At 44.7% G+C, this 21,721-nt stretch overlaps 1 protein-coding gene across 1 annotated transcript in view; it reads right to left on the minus strand.

The window, feature by feature from the left end:
- DGKI (diacylglycerol kinase iota) overlaps positions 1-21,321 on the minus strand; it is a 447,257-nt gene extending 425,936 nt beyond the window's left edge. Inside the window, 2 exon segments of the mRNA XM_047695648.1 lie at positions 20,917-21,023; positions 21,025-21,321. Of these exon segments, the coding sequence (XP_047551604.1) occupies positions 20,917-21,023; positions 21,025-21,321 (404 nt within the window).
- Between the last annotated feature and the right edge of the window lie 400 nt (positions 21,322-21,721).

The following is a 21,721-nucleotide window of genomic DNA, read 5'->3' on the forward strand; positions in this document are numbered from 1 at the left end:
TATGCTAAGGCACGGATTTTCTTTAACTAAAAGAGAAAAAAAAAAAAAAAATTAAACCCATAGAGCATGAAAGAAGAAAAAAGCCCACCAAAGTTCATTGAGAATCAAGTGAATTTGGACTTCTCAACTGCACCTTTTGGAAGCCAAGCAGCAACCCAGAAACGCCCTCACCACTCTGAGGTAAAAATTATTTCTGATCTAGAACTCCATACCCTGAAAAACTCTCGATCAAGAGTGAGGGCAGGAAGAAGAAAAAAAAAAAAGATATTCTCATACATGAAAGGACTCAAAATATCTACCTCCTATGCGCCCTGTCTGAGGAAGCCACCTCCTGGGAAACTTTTTCCAGTTGGTCATCTAAAAATATGATGTAGAAAAAAAATAAATAATAAAAAAAAAATAAAAATATGATGGGAAAAAAGCTTATCCAAGAATGTGGTGGGTCCTGATGTTCTTGAAATTGTTGTATGCTCCATGAAATGAGGCATAAACCAAAGAAGAATTTAGGAAATTTAGGAAGTGGGGAAGACTGGAGGAGATGGGAAGGAACAGGACAGCTGTCCAGTCAGAAACAAAGGAACTGATGCATGACTTGCTATGGGTAAACACCACAGAAGATATATGGTTCTTTCAAGAAGTTTGTGGAAGAATTAGAAAGTAATCCACATAAAAAAAAATTTTTTTTTAATGAGACTAATAATACAAGGAAGGAAATGTCTTCAGTAGCACACTGGGTGGCTCAGATATACATAAGATTTACAAAGTCAATAACAGAAGCATTTATGAACAATTTAAATAAAATTGTGATCTGAGCACACTGGAGAGATAAAGAAGGGATGCGTGCAGATGGGACAAGAGAATGAAATCCTCACCTTCTCACAGGAAACAGTTGAGAGAGATTACAAAAACACATCATTTATAAATAGAAATGTAGAATCCAGAAGAAATAGCTAAGGCGTCACAGCCGCTGTGGGGAACTGGGAGTAAGGGAGAAACACAGAGAAGGGAATCACAGATTTGTTATAAGCCTGTGCTAGTTAACTATGAACTACCCCTTAAGCTATACTTATATACTTACTTTGATTTAAATAAACGTTATATTTACAAATGAAAACCAAAGTCAGTTCTAGTTAACTACGAGCTAGGCATTAAGCTACACTTGTATACTACTTTGATTTAAATAAATATTATATGCAAAAACTGAAACAAAAAGTTGGCTAACCCTCACATACCTACATGAGCACGCCTACAAAATGATGTGTACCATTGGCAAACCTACGCTCCAGAGTTGTCATGAGGAAATGTAATGACCCTGAGAAGTTCACAGGGTCTTTACACCATTCCATGGCTGACAGCACACAGGGAATCTAGCGTGGCGGTCGTGTAGTAATATCTTGCATTTAGCTAGGGTTTACAATCTGCAAAGTGCTCGTGTCATTCCATTCAATCTCAACCCTTGTGCTGTGCAGTAGAGATCACCAGCCTCCTTTTTCAGATGAGGACACTGGGCTTCAGAGAGAGTGAGACCTATCCTAGGGTTAGCAAGTGGCACACAAACAAGGGAACTCCAATTCTGAACACACACACACACACACACACAGAGGCACACGCATACGTGTGTGATAGCAGTATTTTCCAACAGGGATAGACAATGAGACATTCACAGACTTATTTTCTAATTTTATTTATGTCTTTGTCGATCTAGGACAGTGAAGAATAAACATTTTTTTTTATTTTTTTTAAAGATTTTATTTATTTATTTGACAGAGAGAGATCACAAGCAGGCAGAGAGGCAGGCAGAGAGAGAGGAGGAAGCAGGCTCCCTGCTGAGCAGAGAGCCCGATGCGGGGCTCCATCCCAGGACCCTGAGATCATGACCTGAGCCGAAGGCAGCGGCTTAACCCACTGAGCCACCCAGGCGTCCCAAGAATAAACATTTTTGAAAGAAGGCTCTCAGGGGAAAAAAAAACACCTGAGGGTCACTTTTTTTTTTCCCATTTAAAACAAAAGCGGCTTCCCTGAGTTAAAATGGAAAGGAAGAGAAAGTTCTGCATGTTAGACTTTACTATTATCAGATCCCATTAGGACATGGTTTGGTGGTCTCTACATTATTAACAAGTGGTTTAGTTGAAAGGTAGACAAAGAGAGTTTTCCAATCTTAATCGTGAAATTAGTTTGCAGGCTGTGTCCCCCGCCTCAGGTCACATGGGCCCGTGGTCCTAAGGCTACTACTACTCATCATTCTGGGAGGCCCTGACCCAAGCTCCTACTCCTTCCTGCATGTTAATATTACTTTGATCTCCATGTTGCTCTCTCTGCAACACGATTTTTCTCTACTTTCCATTTGTATGAGAAGAATGATGATTTTCCGGAATGTAGAGTGTGGGCCAGCTCTCAACCCTTGCAATGCAATGTACATAATGCAGAGAATGAACTGGGCATCATCCTAATCCTTCAGGAGCAGGCATGAAAGCCAGGGGACAGAATTGGTCACACTGACTTTCTGCCACAATGCTGCATTCATTTACTGAAGATTAGGTCTGAAAAGAGTGTGCAGTTTGCAGCTGAAAGCAAATCTTTCCTGGCTGCAAAATTATCTGTATTTCTATTAGCTGGTCCAGCCAATCCCTTGTAATAGTAATGTATTCATGTAATAGTGTTAGACAGTAACACAGTCCTCTGACAGTGAACAATGTTTAAGCTGCTTGACTACTGTTTTCGAATAAATTCAGAACACATTTTTCTCTATTAATTTGTTCAGTGCTTTCTAGGTATTGGAATCTGGAAAAAAACCTTTCCGCTTCATTAACAAAATTTCAGTGATGTGATTTGGGGAGTTTCTCCAGGCAGCTTAGAAAGAAAGCTCCCAAGGGTGGTGGGTGGGGTTTAAGGAGGGCACTCACTGTGATTGAGCACTGGGTGTCATAAGCAGATGATGAATCACTGAATTCTACCCCTAAAACTAATATTACATTATATGTTAACTAACTAGAATTTAAATAAAATCATGAAAGGAAAAAGAAAGAAAGAAAGAAAGAAAGAAAGTAAGTTAGTTAGTTAGTTAGTTCCCAGCTCTATGACACCCTAAACTCCCAAATTTTCTCTATGGTTTTCCTGGTTAGACAATGTTGTCTAGCTATAGTATTAAGTAATGACATCAAATCTAACTACTTATTTACATGACTTTATGTAAAAATAAGTTTCAGTTTCAGGCACTGAGTACGTCTCACATTCTCCTTACTCGATCTTTCCCATATTTTCATGGATTCGGGATTCACCTTCCTTCCTCTTGTCCTCCTTCTTATTGTCGCAGAGGCATAAGAGGAACATGGCTCTCAGCCACTAAGGTCACTGCAGAGAGAACAGGGATCTCCCTCCCCTCTTCATGCCCTGAGAGAAGGAGGGGAGCTCTTGTCCACTCCAGAAGGTTTCATGGCTCAGGAGGGGACAGGTGTCACTTTGCAGCAATGGCTTCTGCAGAAATAACAGTGTCGGGACGCCTGGGTGGCTCAGTTGGTTAAGCAGCTGCCTTCGGCTCAGGTCATGATCCCAGCGTCCTGGGATCGAGTCCCACATTGGGCTCCTTGCTCGTCAGGGAGCCTGCTTCTCCCTCTGCCTCTGCCTGCCATTCTGTCTGCCTGTGCTCGCACTCTCTCCCTCACTCTCTCTGACAAATAAATAAATAAAATCTTAAAAAAAAAAAAAAGAAATAACAGTGTCTCCAGAAAGAGGAATTAGCAATGGATCCAGGAAGAACAAGGACTTTCCCACATTTGGGTCCAGAACCTCCCCTCTCTGTCCCAAAACCTCCAATGGCTCTCTGTTAACTACAAAATTCAAATCCTTCTGATGGCATTCAGACTTTCTATGACAAGTATTTAAGTTGATTTTCTTGCCTTACCTTTCACTACGTATCTCCATGCTCAAAGCAAAATTATCCCACAACTGACATGGCTGCCCCCACACATTATTCATTTCCACCCCCAAGTCATTTCTCACACAGTCCCTCTGCCCCACTTGTTTTCCGTACCTGCCCTTCTTGTGCCCTCTCTTCTCTTGTTGGAATCCTACCCATCATTCAAAGCGAATGTTTCAAGAAAACTCCCAAACAGAGCTAACTTCTCTCCCCGTCTCTGGCGTTTCTACAATCCAGAAATCACCATGTGCATCGCTTCATGCCTGCTGTTTACCTTTGTTCAAGCTGCTGAGTCTAAGAGATACAGAGTAGATGTAACTCCTGGTAAAGGTCCTTCGTGTGTGGATTTCTAGGTAGTAGAGCCTGATGAAAGCCTCCATGCCAAGAAATTCAAATGGCTGATTTCAGGGGCTGTTGAAAAGAGAGCAGAAGCAAATGGAACGTGTTCCAAAATTCTGCTTCTAGTTTGCCATTTGGAACTTAAGGGTATGTTTCCTCCCTTGAATCAGGGATAAGAACAAATTCACTTAGACACCCCCTCTTCCATCTTGAAGGCAAGTTTAGCCGTTATCTGCTCTAGAAGATCTTTTTTCTACTCTTCCATCTGATGTAGGTGCCCTTCCTGTGGGACCCCCTGGCCATCCCTCCATCTTGTACTTACCACTCTATGTCGTTACAGGTCAATTCCCTGTCTCTCCCTTGCTAGACCATAAATTCTTGATAACAGAACTTCATATATCTCTTTTATTTCTAGCACTTAGCATAGTATTTGGCACATAGTAAGCACTCAACACATTTTTTGTCTCCCCAATAAGTTATAATCGGTTTAAATCAACTTTAAGGTAGAAATCATATATTATTTGACTCTAGATTCCTCAGCAAGGGCTTGAAATGGTGTTTTGTGCATATAGCGTGTGAGTATTCCATATCTATTCCTATAAAATTGTTAAGTTTTTGTCCAGGGAACTGCTCATGTTATAAAACATAGGTGAGAAAACCCAGTAATTCTCCCCTTGATGCCTTTTTTTTAGTACTTTTTCCTGATTTTCAATATCAAGACTTCAAAGAAAGCACTTGATGCGTGGGAGAGCCTCAGAGACCAGGGAGATTCATGTATTTCATTTCTCATGTTCTAAAGCTTCTCTTCTTTTCCATTTCTCATCATCCTCACAAATTATCTCACTCCCTTCAGCTGAGGATGCACATTACTCAGGTTATTTTTAGAACACCCTTGTGTGCAATATTGGCAGTTCAAAGCACCAGAGAGAATCCACACAAACATACAAGGAGTCTCCTGGGGTTTTTGCTTTGTCCTTGAAGCTCTTTTGCTAGTCTCCTAAGGTCTTTCCTGTAAGAACCAGGTGAGCCACATTAAAGGTTCAAGTCCATGCATTCATTTCCATGCCTCCCTGGTGAATTACAATAAATATTTATTGAACATGATGAGAACTAATGTTAAGAATGAAACAGGGAGCATAATAAGCAATTTCTGCAACACAGAACCTGAAGCCATACATCCATATTCTGCTCTGCATCTTGGACGTGCCCTTGCCCAATTTCAGGAATCTTCAGATAGAGAAGCAGTGATGCTCTTCCCTCACCCTTCACTCTGGCTCCAAATACAATTACCAGCCAAGCTAAGTATTCCTGATGGCAAGACAGCCAGTCCACCCCAAATCCACAGAACTTGTTCCCTCCTGCACAGAGTCCTGTGTGCCTGGCAATTTGCAGGAGGATGAAGCTCACAAAGAGAAGAGAGGACAAATTTCCTGTCCTTACTCTTATGGAAATCGGTCACCACTGTAGTGAGGAGGGGAGGAACATATGACAAGCAAAATGAAGGAGAACACCAAGAATGACTTTCCTCTTTTCTCTGTCTTCAATGCTCTCTTCTTCCTACTTACACCTCTAAAGCCTAACTTTGTAATTAGAGAACTAGACTTCTTAATTCAAGAACTGTATCCTTCGATGTTGTCATTTAAGGATGACTAGCTAGAGGTTTCTAGGGGGGTTGATAAATTAGTGTCTTGACACTAATCTCTCAAAGGACTGTTTGATAGACCTGCCCTCGGTGATAAAAATGGCTTGTATCTGTGCTGTTCAATATGGTGCCTGCTAGTCACTGCGGCTATTAAGCTCTTAATGTGTGGCTAGTGTGACTGAGGAATTGGATTTCAAATTTAATGCATTTAATTTCTTCTGATAAGCACATGTGGCTACTGTCTACTATACTGGGCAGCCCTCATATCTGAAACAATAAAATGCTACCCTCTGGACAAATGAGTGATCTTTTTGCCCACCAAATATAGGTTGAGTCAAAGCACAGACGGATTTCTTTATAATCTCTGTGTCAAAGCACAAAAAGAAAGTTCACCAGGGGCGCCTGGGTGGCTCAGTTGGTTAAGCGGCTGCCTCTGGTTCAGGTCACGACCCCAGGGTCCTGGGATTGAGCCCAGCATCGGGCTCCCTGCTCACTGGGAAGCCCGCTTCACCCTCTCTCTCTTTGATTGCCGCTTCCCCTGCTTGTGCTCTCCCTCTCCCTCTCTCTCTTTCTGTCAAATAAACAAATAAAATCTTTAAAAAAAAAAAATGTTCACTGAAACCTCACAGACAAATAACTTAAGCCAGTTTTAGAAGGCTTGAACACAGGCATTTCTCCATCAGCAGCAGGGTCAAGGGAAGGGTGATGCAGGCATAAGTCTGAAACATTGAAACATAGAGATAATAGTAAATAGTTCTTAAGGAAGAGCTTGACATTTCTTATTTAGGAAAGAAGAGAGAAAGGGACTGAGGGAGGGAGGAAGGGAGAAAAAGAAAAGGAATCTGGAACATTCTAGAAGTGCTTGGTGTCTGAAATAAATATAAAACATGCCAACTAAACATTTAGCCAAACTGAAATGACAAACCTGAAGTGAAATGGCTGCAAACTAAACAAGGCCTTGGAAATTTCGTCAGTAATTCATTGAATTGGCAACCTGGATATTTGGCTTTTGGAATAAGTTTAACAGCAATTGGTCTGAATCCATGCGAATCCATACACTCATGGCAGCCAACGGCCACAGCAAGGGAGCTAAGTCCCTAGAGCCACACCCATACACATGGAGGTTGTGCTCTGCATTAGGACTCCCAGAGGAGGGGGACAGGTGGAGACTGAAACCCACCCTAAGTGTCAGCCACCACCTGCTGAATTCTGGCTCTGAGCCTGACCGAGCTCAGGAGTAAGGGAGGATTTTTATTAAGTTGTCACTTAGACTTAGAACCTGTTTCTAATTCGAACAAAGATACCACATGTGCTCGTGGTGGCCCTGGTTAGACCACATTTTTAGTTTACTGCTCAATTCTTAGAAAGAAAGCCATGGATAAACCAGGATGCTGTCGAGTTAGGGACCCATGGAATAGTGGCTTTGCAATCAATCACCTTTAGATAAGGGATTAACTGGAGAATAAAAGTGGAGATGGTTTAGTCTAAAGAAACAGAGAGCCAAACAGAAATGTGAAACCTGGCTTCACACACTCGGAGAGCTAGCATATAGAAAAAAAGGGGAGGGTTAATCTGAATATCCCCCAGAAATGCACATGTATATAATACCAGTAAAATAAAAAATATAAAAAATAAAGGAGTCGGGTTTGGCCTCAACATGGAGGCAACGTGGTATCCTGGGGAAATTTGTTAAGCCTTAGGTGACTTAGAACTGAGTCTGAATCCTCATCCCATCAACTAAGACCTCTTTGACTGGAAGCAAATTACTTTCCTTTGAGATTCAGTGTCCTCATTTGTAAAATAGATAAAACGAATTCAGACAATTTGTGATAATTAAATAAGAGAACAAAACAGGAAGCACAAAGTACCTAAGTGATGTTAAAGGTTCACTAAATGGTAATACCTTATTTTCCCTATAACAAAATCTTTACGACAATTAGACCTAAGCATAGCTTATCATCACTCTCCCTAATGTAGCCAAGAACTCCTGACACGGAAGACAGTCACCAGCCTCTGCTGATGGACCATTTGCCAATGACACATTATCAGTTGGGGGGGGGGGCTGGGGTTCTGCTGTTGTTGTTGTTGTTTTGCTTTTTTCAACTTAAACAAAAAGGAAGTTCATTGGGAAGATGTTGGATTGTTCACGAGTAATCAAAAGGCTGGGGGATCCAGGCTTGAAATACACAGCAGCGAGGGCAGCAGGAACGGTCCTCAGGGCACTGCTAATGGATATCAACAAACTGGCACTTCCTTTGAGAGCTTTTAAGAGGTCAAATCCAAAAAACTCTGAATGTCCAGACTCAGGTCATATGTCCTAAGACAGGATCAGTGCAGTAAGAGGAGGCCAGCCATGACCGCTTGCAGAGACCTCCTTGACCGCCATGGTGCAGAGCCAAGTTCCTAGATGTAAAATCCCACAAGACTGCACACAACAAGGGAGAGGGGATTCCCAAGAGGAAAACAAGGTATATCTATACATTTATACTGGGATACAGCACACGGCAATGTTCAAGTGCACCGGCCAAGGAGATCTCCTGATGTTCAAATCCTGGCTCCATTGCTTGCTAGCTGTGAAGTGCTAAGAAGCTGCTTCCTTACCCCGTGCCTCAGTTACCTCTTCTGTAAAACTGGAAATAGTAACAGCACCTACTTCATAAAATCATTGCAAGAATTAACTGGAATAAAGTATGTCAATCATTTAGCACAGCTCCCAGCACATATAATGAGACTTGAAAAAATGTTATTGTTGGTAATTGGTAATATCACTATTAATAAGGCTGAGAATACACCATTGAGCACCTCAGAGGTGCTTTTTCTGAAAGACATGGAGCCTCTGACCTCTCTGTGGCTTTGTGCCAGGAGAGAAGTCAATGATTCCAGTCCTCTCCTTTCCAGACCTCTTGACTTGACTTCCCCATTTAGATAACGGTTTCCTATAACACCAGAACTGCTTCCCTAGAGCCATTTTAAGTAATTGTAAAAAGTGCACAATGAAGTAGCTGAGAAGCACTAATTGCCGGGGAGATGCTAAAAACAACTCTGCTAATGAACCCACACCACAGTGGGAATAACTGTTCGCCATTTGTGGGTTCATCCATGTATTATTTCTTCTGAACATTACTTCTAGTTCCTGGAAGAGGTACTTTGCCATAAATGGGAGGGCAATTTACTGGAAGTTAAAGACCAGCTTCCAAGCATCCCATCTGCTCCCGGAGAGAGGTGTTCTCTCTCAAATGGCCTGGGGAGCGGACTGGGGAAGTTGTGGTATGCAGCGTGCTCCTAGAAAACAACAAAGTTTGCTCCCTTTACAGTTCCCATGAAGCAGTTCGCTTAAGAAAATACATTTGTCTGGATACACATAAATTTCACAGCGGTCTGTATAAGTTAGAGCAGAGATGGCAAAAATGCCTGGAAAAGCAGGGTCATAGGCTCGCCCACATGGATCACGCAGACTTCAAAATTAACGACAGTGCGACCTGAAAAAATACATCACCTCACAGCTCTGAAATTTGACAATCTCCTCTTCTACACACACATGGAAGAATCACACACACCCATGTCTTAGATACATGCCTTCCTCTCTACTCATATGCTTTTTGATTAAACTAAACTCCAAGACTTGCATGAGCCATGTAGAGTATTTTATCTTCATTTTTAAAAGCCTTCACCTGGGACGCCTGGGTGGCTCAGTTGGTTGGACGACTGCCTTCGGCTCAGGTCATGATCCTGGAGTCCTGGGATCGAGTCCCGCATCGGGCTCCCGGCTCCGCGGGGAGTCCGCTTCTCTCTCTGACCTTCTCCTCGCTCATGCTCTCTCTCACTGTCTCTCTCTCAAATAAATAAATAAAATCTTTAAAAAAATAAAAAAATAAATAAAAGCCTTCACCTGCCAGCAAAATCCCAATACAATGAAATCTTGCCCACGATCCAACTCCTCACTGCAACCAAATTCTACTCTAGGCCATGGTACTCCAAAAACCTCAAATTCTAAACTATCCAGAACATTCCATGGCGATGTCCAACACGGCCTCCAAAGCATACCTGTTTGGCAGTCGTGTTTTCTGGAGACACTTCCAAATCCTTCAAAGTGCAAGGAACTTGTAGGTGCTGCGCAATCGTAGTCACAGATCACGGGAGTTTGGTTATTTGGTGATCAGCTATACAGAATTTTCTCCACATACTCAACAAATGTGTTGAGGTGCCCACTTCTCCCCCTAAAATCCCTGAGCCACAGAAGCACACGCTATACAGAGACATGAAATGTGGTTGCTGTAAAAATGAAATGCTCTTCCTGGAACACCTATGTCATTCCTTGAACCGAATCGCCTTTACAGTGGCATGGCTGCTGCTTAGCAACTAAGGCAGAGGAAGAGCCTGAATATTTCTCTTTTCTTTCCCCCAGTAGAAGGAGCGTTAAACATAAACCATCCCGCAGGCATTTCACGTTTTTGAATCTACAGAAAGAGTAAATGAGGTTGACAACGAGGTCATCCTCCTTGTCGATGCGATATGGATTTGAAATGCCAACCACTGACTGATTCCAACTTTGTCCACTGTGATTAACAATGGAGATAAGTGCAAGTAAATAAAATTCACAAAAAAGAGAGGTTGCTATCAACCTTCCCGGGGAGCGGTGCATGGAAGCAGGGCCCCAAAGTGAAAAGAACATGAGACTTAACATCCAAAAGCCAGCTTAAGATGGGCAGGGCCCCTGACTGGCCCGTGGCTTTTGGATACTCCCTTAGAGGTCATGACTGTTTCCTGAAATGTATCATGGCTAGAAAAGCAGTACCTACTCCACCTGTTGCCCAAGACTCTTCTGAGAGTAAAATTAGATCAAGTACATGAAAGCAGTTTATAAACGGTAAAGCCCGAAAAGCGCCACACGCATTTTTATTATAAGTACAGAAATTTAGTCAGTATTAACAGTATAAGAAATCTCCAGAAATCTGTCTTTTAAAAAAAAAATCCCTTAGATTTTGTTATAATTCCACACTGGCTCATAGAAAGCTTCTGTTTTAATCTTTAAATAGCTTTGTCGTTTATTTTTGAACTAGAGATTTATTTTGCTAAGAAATTCTGAAGGTTTTCTTCAAACGGGAAAGAATGACTCAGGTTTTTAAAAATCATCCTTTGGAACTTTCTAGGTGAGTATAACAGCACACATGCAAATAGTTGTGAATTCTGAAGGGTGTTGTTCTGAATAAACTTATCCTGCAAGCACTCACCGTCTAACCAGGCCCTCCAGTTAAAGGTAGAGACTCAAGTCTCCTAGGAATACTTATTTGTTACAAAGTCCAGTGGTGCTTATTGTGCTATTTCAATCAAAAATGGTTCACATAAATCAGTCCTTGCTTCTTCGCTGGATCCCCAAGCCGTTGTAGCGTTAACCACACCCCTCAAATCCCACTCTTCTTCCAAAAAAATCACAAGGTCTTGTCCTGGAAGTAGAATCTGAAATAAGGAAGACGTTCTGGGCTATAATCCCTGAAAATCACTTCCCCGCCCCAGGAACCTGGATTTATTCCCCCATCTCAGGCAGAGTTGGAAAATTCGCAGAGTTGTAGAAAGAGCCCCCATGGAAAGCTCGATCTCGGCCGCCCACAGTTGCTGGTGCCATAGAGCTCTTCACAGAGCTGAGGGCGCCCTTGGACAGGAAAGGAATTCTTGCTCTGTTGGCCAGTCAACCCGTCTCTGTGTCCTGGGTCAGCACTAGCTGGACCCACCAAAGTGATGGACCCATGGGTCTCTCCTCTCGGGAGATGTGAGTCTAATAAACCATCAGATAGTGAAAATAGGGCTGTTGGCACACAGGCGGTGGGAAAGGGTAAAAGAAGAACCAGTGTGAAAAGTTGCATTAGGAAAGCGATAGGCAAACAGGGGCATGGATATTAACTCTGCCATTAGCTTTCATCACTAGCTTTCTGACCTCAGGCCACTTGCTTAAACTCGAAGCCTCAATACACTTATCTGTAAAATGGAAGCAATAATAGTTCTGACTTCAATGAGGTGTCAGTGAAATACTATCTATAAACTATTTAACAGCTCTCTTGGCACAGGGTAAACACTTAATAAAAATCAGTACCTTATACCAGCTAATAGTCACAAGTAGGTAGTTAAGTAAATTAACACTCGCAGTCTAAGTCTGAACCCTAAGAAGAACTTGTTTCTTCTCTTAGCTGCTCTGCACGAAAACTTCACAAGTCGGTGCGCTGTCTTTGCTGCCTTGGGGAATGGTCTGTCTGAGGCCACTGGGAAGGACAGGAACAGGTGGCATCTACTGGTTTGGGGCCAATGTGAGAAAAGGCAGGGCAGACCAGGAAAGCTCAGCGGTCCCAGGGGTATTCACTCTGCCAGGGAAGATCACACTCTGAGGCTTCAGGGGTTCAAGGTTTTTCCACTTCCTGTCTTACTTCAGATGCTGAGGACAGTGCTTCAATTGGAGAGAGACAAAAATATGCTATAGCTTAGTCTTTGCATGGAGAGGGGGCCCATTTAAAAGGAAGAAACCGTTTTAAATCAGGCTCTTTTCTCAAAAACCCCTACAGGGAATGCTCTCTGTCTCAGAGAGAGATTGCCTCAAACCCGGTTACATACATAAGGACAAGGATGAGAACATTGTCCTTTCAGTTTGAAGAATGCTCCAGAAGTTTGTCTCAAAAGTGACATGTGGAACCCTTTCCAACTGCTTCCGCATAAGCTTATATAAAGCCCCCTTTCATCTTTAAACAAATTGCTTTCAAGTGTTTTTAAAACAAAAATGTATTTTTCCGTAGTATTTTTGACATCTTTCTGATTTACAAAGGAATGGCACATTTTAAAAATGTACCTTGGACTTTCCAAGGAGTCTATTTTCTGGCTATTTCCTGAAAACCTACATGATATACAAAAGCAACCAAACCACCTTTCCTTTGCCTTTTGTAGGAAAAAAAAAATGAATTAACTTCCTCAGTACTTATTCCACAGTCCTAAGCCAGTTCTATTTGTTCAACAAATATTTAATAATCACCTACAATTTTAAAAAGTCAATTCTGTTGTTTGGCCTCGTTGAGAAAATGGACAGAACATCCCAGAAGGCTGATCCTTCCATTTCTGAAATAATCCAGGACAGGTAGCATCTGGGAAGCTTTTTCTCGGATTGCCAGAACAGGGCAGCCAGCCATTGTCTGGACACACAGAGCAGACATCATTGACCCAGGCCAGGAGAGGAATAACCCCTGTCCTGTGGTCCTTGGTGACAACTCTATTTCTAGGACCTCTGTCTTGATCTACTTATCTATTCCTGATATTTGAAGCTCTCGGACCCCTGTTACCCAATCCTCTAGGTCTGGCTTCCTGCCCCCAAATGACCAGTTTGGTTGGGGGCAGGGAGCACTGTGGCTCTGCACACTCGCCATGCCCATCTTCTCTGACCTTGGCTTCCTGCCTACTCCAATTTCCGCAGCACTCCCAGGCAGCTTGATCCCCTTCACACTCTCTGGTAAGAGTCAACACATTTTTAATAAATTATGAAAGGCAAAGTGCATAGTCTATACCTCGGTGAATGCCAAAACCTGTAAACTAAATTTCCTAAGTCTAAAGCTATCTTATTTTCATATTATCTGACTAATTTCATTGCTAGCTACTGACATTTGACTAATGTTCAACATTTTGAATAAAAAACAAATCTCCTTAATTGGGCTTGAGTATGAAAGACACCCTTCTAACAAACACTCATGGCTTGCTTTGTGACAGGCAACAATTTGAATATCAACCTTTCAACAATCCCACAAGTTGAAGTACTCCTACACTACCAGCTTATAGATGAAGAAAGTAAAACACAGAGAGATTAAGCAACTTGCCTGAGGTCACACAGCAGACAGAGATAGGCTGAGAACTGAACCCCTGTGGGAGCACTCTAGAGTCAGGGCTGTTACAATGCTACCTGTCTCTCATGACATTGAAGAGTAAGGACAATGAGATTTGGTTAAGGTTTAATTCTTACTGTTTTAAGCTTTGATTGTATCCCCACTGCATCCAGCAAGTCAGACCATTAATGTTACAGCTTAAATCAGAATTGGTTCTTATTGGAGCATTATTTCTTTTTCTATTTTTTAAGGGTTCCCCCCCTTTTTTTTAACAGATTTTTAAATTTTTATTATTTATTTGACAGACAGAGATCACAAGTATGCAGAGAGGCAGGCGGGGGCTGGGGGGTGGGGAGCAGGGTCCCTGCGGAGCAGGGAGCCCAATGAGGGGCTTGATCCCAGGACCCTGGGATCATGACCTGAGCTGAAGGCAGATGCTTAACCCACTGAGCCACCCAGGTGCCCCTGGAGCATTATTTCTGAATCTGAAAATCTAACAGCAAATCTCCACTTACGCAAAATGCAGGGAGGTTAAGGACCACAGAAGTCCCTGTCAGAAAGCTGTTGCCTTTAAAAAACAGCATTTGCGCCCTTTCAAAGACTCACAAAGCCTCAGGGCTGGAAGGAAAGACCATGAAAATCATCTGCAAAGGCCCTTTTTCCCACCTCTACCCAAGCACAGCCCCCTTCCTCAGCCAGTGTGCACACACCTGATGACTGGATTTTCTCTGAAAGACCACCACAGTGCTCATGCTCCCTCCCTCTGAACACTGTGGGGGTCAGGACCCTCACCAGCCAGCCTTCAAATACATGAATTAAAAACAGCTGGCACTTTTGGGAAGGATTTATTATTGAGTTGAGTGAAAAACAAAACCAAAGCTAAGAGTCACTAAGTTGACAAAGGAATTCTTCCTAAAATAACTTTTGCACCAAAGTCACTCAGGTGAACTATAAGGACGGAGTGAGGTAACACAGCAGGGAGGCTGCTGGAGTCACAACCTGGGGCTGGCCAAGACAGCAGTCAGGACAGATTCCAGAAACTGGCTGGGGGGGGGGGGGGGGTGTAGCCAACTCTGCTGTTCTGAGTTCTAACCACAGAAGAAGTCCACAGAAAAACTCCCCGAGGAGGAAATCAATGATGCCCCCTTGGAAGGGGATGAGACAGGCAGAAAGAGAGCCAGAGAGCTAATTAGTGCTACTCAGAAGGCAAATTAAGGCCTTTTCTTTGACAAGCTGCAAATAGCTGGTTAAGGAAGAGTTCTGCCACCCCTCTCCAGCCTCCGACAGCTGGCTACACAGCTGATGCAGGTACTAGCACAGGAAGCTGTAAACAGAAACACAGTTCTGGGCTGTTGGACAAAGTGTAAGTGAGAAAAAGGCAAACCTTTTAGTGGGAAGGAAAATCACAACTGAGATGGACAGGGAAAATGGTAACAATAGTAGTTTATTTAAAGAAGGCAATTAAATTCCTTCATCCAATAAATATTTATCCAACACCTACTGAGTAAAAGAACAGGATTCAGAGATTCAAATGGTAAGGTGTAATTTGCATCTTCAGAGGAGTGAACGACCTAACAGGGAATAATAATAATGGGAAAAGTTAACTCTATACAAGGCACTCTGCGAAGTCCTTTGCATAAGGTAACTGGTGCAATTCTCATCACAAACCTCGAAGGTAGGTATTACGACTAGCCCATTTCAGAAATGAACATGCCAAGCCTGAAAGGGTTTATCTAACATGGCCAAGACCAGCTAGAAGGTGCCGGTTTCAAATCCTAGCCTAATTCCCACACCAGCAAATTATAATAAAGTCTGAACATAGCTTTCTGAAAGTGCCATGTGAGCACATGGGAAGACCCTACACCTATCACAGAAAGGGGACACTCTGGAGCTTACCCCTCGGAGCAGTTTCCCTGGTGAACAAGGCAGAGAGGAATTATGGAGGCATTAAGTGCAAGCAGACATAACTTGGCATTTTAATTTCTTTAATCTTCCTCTACATTGCATTGGTTTGTTATGCCTTGCAGTAGGCATAACATTCCGACCAGTTCAAACAATTCCAACAGTTCAGATAGCTCCAGCCAGTTCAAACAATGTGAAATTAGTCCATTTTTATAGTTATTTCATGCAAATTAAATTTCAAAGAAAAGGAAGAAAGAAACCCGCAGCTTAGGCTTTGTTTTGCTCCTTACCTTCATCCCTCAGTTATCCACCCTTGATTTGGTGTAACTGCTAGCCTAAAACTAAAATTATAAGGTCTCAGAGAAAGTAATTAGGATCAGCGTTATCAACATAAACCCAAGTAAGAAAGTAAATGTCAAGTCAACATCTAAGCAATTGTCCTTCCAGGTGCTTCCAGTTTCACGCAGTGAATGCCTCTGAGCCCGCTCCAAGAACAACTCAGGTTGCCTAAAGGATGCTCATCCCAGAGCCCAGCCCTGTCGGACAGGGGAGGTGCAGCCAGCCTGGACCCTCACTGGGAGTCCTCGCTTTCTCCTATTAGTGAAATGTTCCAAAGAGCTAGCTCTACTCTAATTTAATTTGACCCTTTGAGGCAATGCTGTTGTTGCCCACAGCTGAAATGAATACCAGCAAAACTCCCTTCATGTCCTCCTCTCCCTGATACCTCAGGGTCCAATGCTGTCACTCTCCCATGATAGAAACCAAGGCTCTGAAAGATCAACTAGAGCAGATTAAGAACGCTGGTGGTTCAACGTTCTGAACCACTTGAACGTTGGTTCAAGTGCAGTCTTGCTCCGTTGGTGTCCTGATTGAGGAAGTCTACACTTAGCCAAGTCCTAAGTAATTATTGAGGAAGAAAACATTATATTAGAACCAAAGTTTTCATCTGATCCCAAAGGCTCTAAATAGTGAACAAATGTATAAAACATAAAATAAATAAAACTGATTTACAAAGGAGGATGCCGTACACTGATACCCAGGAGAAGAAAACTTCCGCCACACACAGTGGATTCTCGTGCGAGGAGAAACAGTGCACCTGCCGTCCTACTTGGCTTTCTACATCCCACTGGTCTTTCTTATAATCACATAATCTTGCTTTGCAGGACAAAACAAAAATGGAAATACTACGTTCTTATCATCAACCTGTAAAGAATAATAAATCTTTTTTTTTTTTTTTAACCAAGTTGTCTAGCCTAAGGATTTTAATCCTTCCTGCTGGCTCCTTTTACCTCATTCCAAAATCTCCCCGTAAGGAATTTTGGCAGAACCATTCCGGTGTATAAGTGGAGAAACTGAAGGCTACCATCAACATCGTAGAAGTAACGGTAGTTGTCCAGGCCTTCTTACCAGTGAAATCATGCCCCATCATTTATTTTGGGTGGCTCAAGGAGGTACACACAGGCCAGTTCTTCACTGGATCTAGGTTCACCTACACTACATCTGTGTAATTTTTATTCAAAGACATCTAAAACTCTAACATGGGTATCTTCATAGTGATGGCAGGTGTCATGTAGGTGGTTTTGTGCTCAGAAGCAAAACCAAGATATGTTTTGGTGATCATGGATTTATATTCCTTTTCTGAAATAGCAGAGGGATTCCTGAAAATTATATAGCCAAAGGGATACGACCCAACAAGTGTAAGAGATAACATATAATGACCTGTGGCGTAGGAGGCAAAAGGGCCGCTCGCACTGCACACACACACACACCCACACACTCACACACGTGTGGAGAGACTTTGAACCTGAAATGAATGTTGAGGGAAGCAGAATATAGTCTAAAGAGAGAACGCTTCAGAGTCAGATCTGGGTTTCCACTCCGCCTCCCACCCAAGCCAGATACCTCAAGTTAATTTCTATAATATAGAAATAACCACACTCACACCATAGGACTATCAAGACAAGTAAATAGGATGGCATATTCAATAATCATTGTTGCAGGGCCTGGCGCACGGAAGACAATAAACATCAGCTACCCTCTCCTTCCCCTCCCCTGTGTATTTCTGAGAGACTTTTTTTTTTTTTTTTACTAATTTAAATGGGAATTCTTACAGCAGTTAAAAAAAAAAAGTTCCTACACATTATATAGTCGTTGGCACATACGTATCCTGTTACAGCACCATAATTTGCAAAGAAAAAGGAAGTAGTAATTTTAAGAGAAAAGTACCAGCTCACTTGCACTGCCTTCTAAAACCTTTAGCTTTACAGTCTACAGAGACTATTTACTCTAGGGGAGCAGATTCTAACATAAAGGAAAATTCCTCATGGGAAAAATGGTTCCCCCCCCCAAAAAAAAGCCAAGAAAGAAAAGATAATGAGGGGAAATCTAGGGGTATATAAAGGAGTTTATTTTACTTAACAAAGTAAAAGTCAAGCAAAATGAATAATCTGCCTCCAGAAATGGTTATTTAAAGGCTTTTTGTAAAGGGCTCCAGTTCCTAAAAAGACAGGAGTCACTGCATATGCCCACCCACTCCTCATTTATTTTTAAAATCTAGCTTATATGTTCCTTAGCAACAGAAGGAGCAGATGAGACCCCCTACACACACGCACACGCACACCCTCTCCCCAAGCCCCCTTCTTCTTTCCTGTCAAGTGTCATTCTGCAAATACCCATGTTCTTCAAAAGATATTTTTTACCTCCCGCACCTCTCCTCTTTCCTCACCTCAAATGACCCCCCCTTACACAAGCAGCCATACTACATTTGCCTGGCGAACCCCTTCACTCAGGCTCCATCCTGTGAGGTATTGCCAACCTCCCACCATGAACTCCCACCAGGCACTGTCCTCGGGTGCCCCCCGGGAGTGACTCGGTGGGGTCCTCCCTGCGGAGCCCATGCCCCACTCCAGCCAGAGCTGTACTTTCCTCACAGACCACTTCTTAACCCACTAGCAAAATGATCAAGGCCCAGCTCCATCTGAATCCGGCAGGAATGGCGGCCATGGCGAGTGGGGTGGCCATTCACCATAACTCGAAACAAAATCATAACAGTAATAAAAGTGGAGACACTCTGCCGGTTACCCAGGACAAACATGGGCCAGATGAATTCACCTGTCTTTCCACTCTCTTTCCTCTGGCGTTGTGACAGCCTGGCCTTGTTTGGCTGGGCACTATTAGAGAGCCCAAAGATCAATTGTTTAGCCTTTGGGGGAAAACAGGGCAGCAGTCCTCAGAAAGCAATGTACTTAAGCAGTGCCTGAGGAGGATGTTAAAAATTCCCAAGCACAGACTGATTTTGTGAGCCTGGGGTGGCAGGCATTTTTAACGACCCACCTAAGGTGACTGATGCAGGTGGTTCCCTGAATTAGAGATGGTAAAGGGGAATGTTCACAAAGTGGGATCCACCTCTATGGATTGGAAGGCAAATGCAGTATTGTTGTTTTTATTTTATTAAAAAAATGCTCTGTCCTACGTTTGTGGGTGCATGCACTTACACATGCACGTGTGAGCGTGCAATCCAAGAAGCCATGTCCCACTCACACAGTACCCAGGTCCAAGAGAGAGGCTCAGAGGATGACCCCTACCAAGAGGCAAGCTGAAATGATTTCCCTTGCAAACGGGGGCTTTGCAGCCCTACCTGGAACAGGGAGGAGTCTGATGAATACCATGAACTCAGGAGAATTTCTCAGCACAGGAGCCCAGACCCACAATGGGCTTAATGTAATCAAGCCCTTCCAACTCAGGGTTCCTAAATTAGGCTGAATGTAGTCTCTGATTCCCTAAGGGCCAGGCAGGCCGTCATTACTAGGAAGTAGAACTGCCTGTGTCCTAGCATACCTCCCTAGAGCTACCCCACTCTCCAGCACCTATCTATTTTTAGAAACCAAAAAATATAAAGAGAAAGATTCATTTGATCCTCATCTATGTGAGTAACTAAAAGAGCAAGTTAAGTGGGAAACTCCCGCAACGCACAGCGAACAAAATGCACGCGAGGGATGCGGGAGCAACAGCCTCACCAGCAAGACCTCTTCCGAGTCATCGGAAGCCAACCAACACTTAGACACAGAGCCCATGCCCCAGTGTCTGGGGCCTCCTGTCCAGGCAATGCCTATGGGGATCCCAGTGATTCACACACATGCCCCCATAAACACACACACACGCCCTCACAAGCCCACACACCTCTGTCATCTGCTTTTGCTTACATAACAGCACATGGTGTGGCAGGCTTAATACTTTATATGGGTTTCTGGAAAGGACTGCGGGCTCAAGGGAGTAGGGTCACAATAATGTCTTGACTGACCCCTTTTCCAGAAATGCTCAGAGCTCTAGCAAGTGCAAATTTTTGTAATTCTCTGCTTATGTAGGATCTGGACTTTAAAACTAACAAAGCAGTAAGGGTAGTCTCCGAAACTCTCCAAATGTCTCAAAATCGTTATTCTTGCCTGGCGCTGGGGGTGGCGAGGCACAGCACGAGAACCTACCAAATCCTCATTTCTCATTTTTAGATGCTGAGCGATGTGGGGTAATCTTTTATCATAATTTGGTGGCCATTTATCCTACACTGTCCTTGTCTCACAAATGCATCCATCCTCAGGGGCAAGCGTGGTCCCATGCTCGCGCTCACCCCTGGCTTGCCAGTGGGTCCCCACCCCCTCCCGCTGGGCACACCCCGGGGAGGGGGAGAGAGCACGTGTGCAGGTAACCCCCTAACCAGCTGGGTATCTACAGACTTAGATCCAAAGCGACCCTTCCTTCATGGGAGATTTCGGGGCAGGGCCGACTTCCCTAAGGATTTCTCTTCAGTACAGCGCTGTTCTCTCCTGCCTGGAGGGCGATCTCAACTATCAAGTTAGTGCCAAAGGTTCATCCAAGGAAATCTAGAAGGTAGGGGGAGTGGTTACAGATGACACCGGCGTAGGGACAACTTTGAAGACTTCTCTCAAGAAAACTAGGCATCTCCACCTGTGCCGGCAGCCCCCTCCGGCGCACACAGGCATTTGTTGTTGTTCTGACCTCAGGGACCCAGTCTTCGGTCCTGTTCCACAGGGAAGCCGGGCGCACCTAGCTTCCCTCCAGCCCAGAACGCCGGGCTGAGAAGAAAATACATCTCCCCACAAGGGGGAGAGAGGAAGAGAGAGAAGGAGAGCGCGCGCGAGAGAGCGCGCCAGGTGCCCCCAACTCCGGGGAAGCCCCTCTGTGAGGGACACGAGCGGGTCTCAGCCCCGCGGCGGCACCTGTGTCCCCGCCGCCCCGGCTCCCGCGCCTACCTGTAAGAGACCTGCTTCCGGAAAGTTAAGTTCCTCAGCTTCTCCTCCAGCGCCTCGTCCTTCTCCTTCGGGCCGGCGGCCGCGGGCTCTTCCAGGGCAGCGGCCCCCCACCGCCGCCGCTGCCCCCGCGCCCCGCGGCTCCGCGCCGCCCTCGGCGCCCAGGCAGCAGCTCCCGGCGCCGCTTCCGCCGCCGCTGCTGCCGCCCGTCGCCCCCTTCTCCTCTCCCGCCGAGGAGCTGGGGTTCATGGCGACCGCTCCCGCGGCCGCGGAGGGAGCCGAGGCGGCGGCGCTGCAGAGGCCGGGCCGGCTGACAGCGCGGGCGGCGGCCGCCGCTGCGGGAGAGCGAGCAGGTCCGCGCGCCGCTGGCAGGGGCAGCAAATGGCAGCCCCTTCCCGCAGCATCCATCCGCGGCTGCACCGCACCGGGGCATTGTGGGAAACTCCGTGCCTCCACTCCCCCTCCCCGACCAATCAGAGGCCACCTCCCTCCGCCCCCCTCTGCCAACCCGCGCCCTCCAGCCCCCCTGGCCTTTTCCTAAATCGGGGGCACGAGTCAGAGCTGAACCTGAACTGTGCCGAGGCGTTGGGCTGCAGGAGGGGAGGACAGAGGGAGGGGACGAGGAGCCGCCCGGGCGCGGGGCGCTGGGCACGAACCCGGACATCGGGAGAGGAGAGCCCCGGGAGGGAAACTCGGAGGGAAGCGTGCCGCGCCCTGGTTAATACACGAGAAGGCTGGGACCGGGACAGGCGAGGTGCCCTGCCCAGGCAGTCAGCCCTTGAGCGGCAGCACCCACCTTGGTCCCAGT

This window comes from Lutra lutra, chromosome 11 (genome assembly GCF_902655055.1).
Source record: "Lutra lutra chromosome 11, mLutLut1.2, whole genome shotgun sequence".
In the NCBI taxonomy this organism is placed as follows: domain Eukaryota; kingdom Metazoa; phylum Chordata; class Mammalia; order Carnivora; family Mustelidae; genus Lutra; species Lutra lutra.